This window comes from Aplysia californica, unplaced genomic scaffold (genome assembly GCF_000002075.1).
Source record: "Aplysia californica isolate F4 #8 unplaced genomic scaffold, AplCal3.0 scaffold00009, whole genome shotgun sequence".
In the NCBI taxonomy this organism is placed as follows: Eukaryota; Metazoa; Mollusca; class Gastropoda; order Aplysiida; family Aplysiidae; genus Aplysia; species Aplysia californica.
Window position 1 is genome coordinate 622,344 of NW_004797279.1, and position 5,936 is coordinate 628,279.

General features: G+C 40.2%; 1 protein-coding gene across 1 annotated transcript in view; it reads right to left on the reverse strand.

The window, feature by feature from the left end:
* The window catches only part of LOC101859899 (hemocyte protein-glutamine gamma-glutamyltransferase), a gene marked incomplete in the record, with an annotated part of 69,221 nt that overhangs the window by 13,222 nt on the left and 50,063 nt on the right, over positions 1–5,936 (reverse strand). The window contains 4 exon segments of the mRNA XM_013082635.2: positions 154–272; positions 1,101–1,260; positions 2,961–3,058; positions 3,602–3,817. Of these exon segments, the coding sequence (XP_012938089.1) occupies positions 154–272; positions 1,101–1,260; positions 2,961–3,058; positions 3,602–3,817 (593 nt within the window).

Genomic DNA, 5,936 nt, shown 5'->3' on the forward strand with positions numbered 1-5,936 from the left:
CTCTCTCTCTGTCTCTCTCTCTCTCTGTCTCTCTCTCTCTCTCTCTCTCTCTCTCTCTCTCTCTCTCTCTGTGTTCTTTTGGTGATTTTTAGAATTTACAATTTGAGTTTCGATGAGATATTTTGAGCTCAAAGCGAAAATAGCCAGGAGTACCTGCCCAAAGTTCCAAGGTTTGCTGGAGATCTGTTTTTTACTACCGGAGTAGATCTTGCCGGTCTCGTTGAGCACGTATTCCTGTAAGAGATTCTCGTCGTCCAGAAACACAGCGTCATCTGACGTGTAGGGGAAAAAACCAGCACACAATGTTTGATTAAACAGGTTCTTTTGTTTTTGCTCATGTGTTAATGAAGGATGAAAGGCTACTATCGGCGCTACGCCAACTTCATGCTGGACTGCTGTGTGAATGATCTTTGGTTCGAATCCGTAACCGGGCATACTTAGGCCCTTTTAGATGGGGCGGTTGGGGGGGGGGGGTTAAAACAATATGTCGTCACGATTCTGGCACGTTTTCTGACACTTCAGTAACCTTACCGAGTGGAAATGGAAGTCAAGTACTTGTTTATAGCACGTCTTGACTCATGAGGGATAGCGGCCCAGTAGGAGAAAAAAAAAACTTCTTTCACCTGCGCGAGCACCTAACTCTGTGGTTACAGTACCAAGAAAAATGGAAAGCAGAAGAAAAGAAGTTACACGAAGGTAAAAACGACACGTGTATTACTACGTGTAATGACGTGTCGGCGGCAATCTGGTTACCTATTCTAGGCCCAGAAATCGAAACGTTTCAGGAGAAAGAAAGAAAACTGGTCTCATTTTTAAAGGGCATCTGCAGTATCATTTTTGTTATTTGCAGCATTTGGAGTTTGAATTTCGACAAGATACTTTTAGCACATGCAAGCAATGTAAAAGATTAAGAAACTGTAGTTTAACAAAAATGTTAAAGTTCTAAACTTTGGGTTTGTTCATCTGAACAGCTAGCTGACGTTATGCATAATCTATAGGTGCTATTCTACAATCCTTTTAAGGAGATTATAACTCCTGCTGGTGAGCAGTGTGTCTATTTGTTTTAAACAATCGTTCTTGTGTTCACTAGAGCCACTCACCTCTGCACCACGGGTTGAAGATAATGTAGATGGGGTCCTCGTGCTCGTAGCGATAGACAGCCACATCGTTGTTGTCTTTCTTGACCACGTCCAACTTGAGGTCCCACTTGCCCACATAACAGGTGGGTGGGACGAACACAGTCACTGTCAGCATATTGTCCTGGGGTGAATAAAAATTTCTCAGTTCCCAATCGTGGTCGAAACTATTTGATTTGTAATTGTAATTGTAAGGTACGTCATATTGTACCCCCCCCCCCCACAAAAAAATTTAAAAAATTGATTAAATCGATACAATTCAACAATATAGGAATCAATCTGCTTCCACAGCCTGTCTGTCAAGGTCAACCCAAGCTAAAAGCGATACAACATCCCAGCAGGCAGATTGAGATATGCTACTCAATTTATACCCCCCCCCCCCAAAAAAAAAAAACCCCAAAAAAAAAAAAAAAAAAAAAAAACCAACAACAACAACAACAACAAAATACAAAAAATACAAACAAAAAAAACTATCGGGAATCTAATTCTGGTTTTCTGCTTGCATTTACCTCAGAGAAAAGTTATTTTATTTGTAATAGGTTTTGTTTCGTGCGTCTAACTTTTTCATTTGACATTACCTTTTCCTTTCTCTTGAATCGTTGGTTTTAGATGTAACGGGATTGTGCAATGTTTGGTTGAGAGCTAGTTCGAAGATGTCATCAATAATGTATTTATAGAGGCACCAGCCATCCATGTTTAAGTGATGTTTTATCCAGTTGGGTCTGTTGTGATAAGTGTGTATTTTTCATTTGGAGGACCTCTTTGAAGACATTCAGCTATTTTTTCTTCTGAACACAAATAGATTGTTTCAATAACAGGCTCAACATTGAGAGGTGGGGAGTAGGGTGGTATTTTCTGTTGTTCCTGTAAGCGAAGCATTGGTGACTCTCCTCTCATGGTCATATAATTATAATGAATTGCACTTAAAGTCGAAAAGCATAAACCGTATATCTTAATTGCTTCTTGCGTCTCGGCAGACAATCTTATTGCAGTGTGCAGGATACCGTTTTTCTTGGAAGGTGAACATGGAGGAACTAGATTGCTGAAGTACCACTTTTCTCCCTTCATATCTTGATTTCTTTAGAGGATCCAAAGGAGAGTAATAGTCAATACTTTTAACATCAAGGAAGTTTTAAGGGTGTGTCTTACTATTCACCAAGAGTGAAAGGAATATTCTTTTTAATTAAGTAAGGAGATTTTGATATTTCCATTGTTCCCTGGTGGCGACGGAACGGCCTACTCTTCTGCGGTTTTCAACATTTTTAGTCATCTGAGTAATACAAAATAGTCTCATTCTAAACCACAAACACAAATACTTCAAGGAACAAACACCCCTCCCCCTTTCGACCCCCTGAGTCGAAAAAAATGTATAATAACAAGAGGAATTCTTGTTTATGGACGGGATGCATAAGATTTCGCGAAACGTTGATTTCAAAGCTGAAATTCTTTTATGACACCTTTTACCAGTGACATTTCTAAGAAATAGTGTGCATTTATACGCTTGCCTTTCTGGCATAGAATGTGCTCTGTGATCCAACATGACACATCTGGATACCTGGGGGCGTCATCTCAGGCGTATAGGGATTGACGTAAATGACCTGCCCTTGCTTACCGTCTCCAACTGCCGCAATGCACTCTATCATATTTTGGCAGGACCATGCCCTCATGTCAAGGTCTATATAATAATTATGGCATATAGGCTACCAAGGAATAATATAAATATCCGCTCTCGTCACACATGACTTTTCCCCCTTTTTTTCCTCCTGATGAAACTTCTTGTAAGCAATTAAGCCGACAAAGGCACGTAACAGTGTCTTAACTAACCTGTTGTCTCAGGATCTTAGCACCCCATTCCCTGGGCTTGTCCACATCAGAAAGGATGAACTGCACGTCGGTTCCTTTGGCAGGGGAGGGGTTGTCACCTGAGAGAGTTTTGGGAAGGAATCGTTACTATACATATAACACGTATATACAAACACATGCACATACTGAAACACATACACACATAATACACATACTCACCTAAACATACACATACACATACACGTGCGTATACACACATTATACAACTACATACATATGCACGTGTACATGCATGTTCATATACATACACATATGCATACACTACACATACACATACATATAAACCAACAAAGAGTCCATAGTCCTTTTTTTGTCTTTTCTCATCTGAGAAGGAGTCTCGCTTCACCAGCTAAAAATGGCCACTCTAATTATAATGCCAAACAGTCGCTTGACAGCAGCAGGTAGAAAATAAAAAGATAACTTTCTCAAACGGTTCAATTAGGCCTTGTAAAATGACCTAATGTGAGAATTGAATTAAACATTAAACGACACAAATGACAGTAGGTAAAATAAAGCATAATTCTGATAGATTTCATGTTACGTTCATCTGTCTTACAAGCATTACAGCAGTTGCACAAAGACTTGGCCAACAGAAAACGTACCAGCCTCAAAGACGATACGAAGATCATCTGTTTTGCTGTCATAAGGCTTGGAGAAATCCAAATCAATGTTGAAAGGTTGACCTCTCCTGACCACGAGCTTAGGTCTCCTTTGGTGTTGGCCACAGATGTCATACTCGTCAGTTCTGTGAGCCTTTGTGTTAGCCGGAACATTCAGGTCCACATTACGGACCGTCAGAATTTTGACTCGATCGGGCTCTGTGGGGAACAAGGTATCGTGTAGTTAGTTGCGTTTGTTTTTTCCGCGTCTCTATCGCCTTTGATGTTGTTGTAGACTCGCTTCATTAAGATGTTTTAGTTTTAGTTTCAGTTAGAGTTTTAAAGCCCTTGCAACAACAAAAATGTCATGTTAGTGTCAAAAATTTGATGTGTGACCAGAGAGTGATAGGCTTGTATAAAGAAAGAGACGAGAAGAGACAAGGACAATAGATGTTTGATTGGGAAGAAGAAGAAGAAGAAGACAAACCACGCCAGAGTGCTCACCAACAACTCATGCTTCAGGTCAAAGATGAACTAGACTAAAGGTGGGGTGTGTATGTGTTTACTTTTTGTTTGTTTGGGGTTTTTTTTGTTGGTTGATTGGTTAGTTGGCTGGTGGTCTGTTTTTATTTTGTTTTGTTTTGTTTTTTTGGGAGGTTGGGGTGAGGGGGGGGGGGTTGCATCCCTCCATCTCCGTTAGCATTCAGGCCAAACTTCCGAGTGATTGATGGGGTGGGAGAGGACATTAACAGGTGCCCAGAAACAAGCAAAAAACCAACCTCTTCTTTCATTTAGGTTCAAACTTCAATTTTCAGTACTTCACCCACATGCATCATGGTATGTCCTTAGTAACTACAGCTTGTGATAATATAGTTGTAATGTGATTACAAGTGACCTAGAAAAAAGCACTCGCGGCTGGAGCAATGTTTGTTCTTTTTCGTTGGAATCACATTACCCATTTCGAAAGCCGGTTGCAGACTGGGATTTTGGGTGTGGGTTTTGCCTTTTGTTTTGCCATGGAATCGACCAACAGACTGGGAGACATAGAGTTATCGGACATTATGAATATTCAGTTCTGAGGAAAATGACATTACTTCTCAGAGACGTAGTTTTTGGTAGCTGCAGTTCACAATAACCTCCTGGTAATTCTTTGGACATATTGTATACGCCATCAGAGAGGCTTAGAGACACGTGTGATTGGACACAAAGTGAAAGGAAAAAGAAGCAGGTGACGATACAGAATAGTATACGAACAGAAATTGAAATGAGTAGACAACCGGAAAAAGAGAAGGGTAAATTATTTATGCGAATTTCAAGCATAACGTGAAAGACCATGTTAAAAATTTGAGACTTCGAAACATGGAGGGAAAAAAACGAAAAGTAAAAGAAGTAGAATAGGGAGTATAGCATTGAGTGTAGGAAAGGAGGTCACATAATCAATTGTAGAGTATGGGCATGCTGTCTGGGATATTTGAGAGGCTGCTGTATAATGTGCAGGCTGAGTTATTTCGCGGAAAGTGTTGTAAAGTTATGGTATGTTGAGCACAAAATGGTGACGTGTCTGAATTATTGAAACATCAAACGAAAAGCTGTAAATAGGAACGTTACCCTTACTCAGTTATACCCCGTGAGTACCCGGCTATAGATAGCGACATAATATCTTGAAAGTTTGTTGGTGTCCGATGAGTTAACTGGCTGCTCGCACTGTATGTTTCCCAGGAAGCCGAGAACATTTCTGGTTGTCTTGGGGTTTGATATGGTGATAATGAAAAGCGTAAGGGGCATAGAGCTTGCTGTTGAGCGGGGATGAGTTCTGTACAAGTGTTAACATTCACATTAATTTGAATGGTTGGCTTTTGTGTTGAGGCTTATTTCAGCGTCAGATGTCATTACTACTTGATATAGGAGTCAACCCTTATGTTGTATTGCAATTAACCAACCATTCAATTCTCCATAAACCAGTTTGAATTTGAAAAAAGACTAACAAATCGACTCGGTAACAATCATTAAGGACATATGAAAACCAAGACAGGCGGACAGAAACAACAGCGGAAGAAAAAACCCCCCAGAACCTACCAATGGCGTCCTCCAAACAACCACTCAAAACAAATGTAGGGATGGGCGGGAAACAATCCCAAACAAATGACCGTAAAACAAATCCCTGTTAATGGATAGCGCTTTTCAATTAGTTTTATTTCAACACAAGGCCGATTGGCAAGAGGCGGGTGTTTTATTGCAGAAAGGTTCGAGAAGCAACATTTAACTACAGGAAAAGCGAAGAAGACGAAGAAGAAGAAGAAGAAGAAGAAGAAGAAGAAGAAGAAGAAGAAGAAGAAGA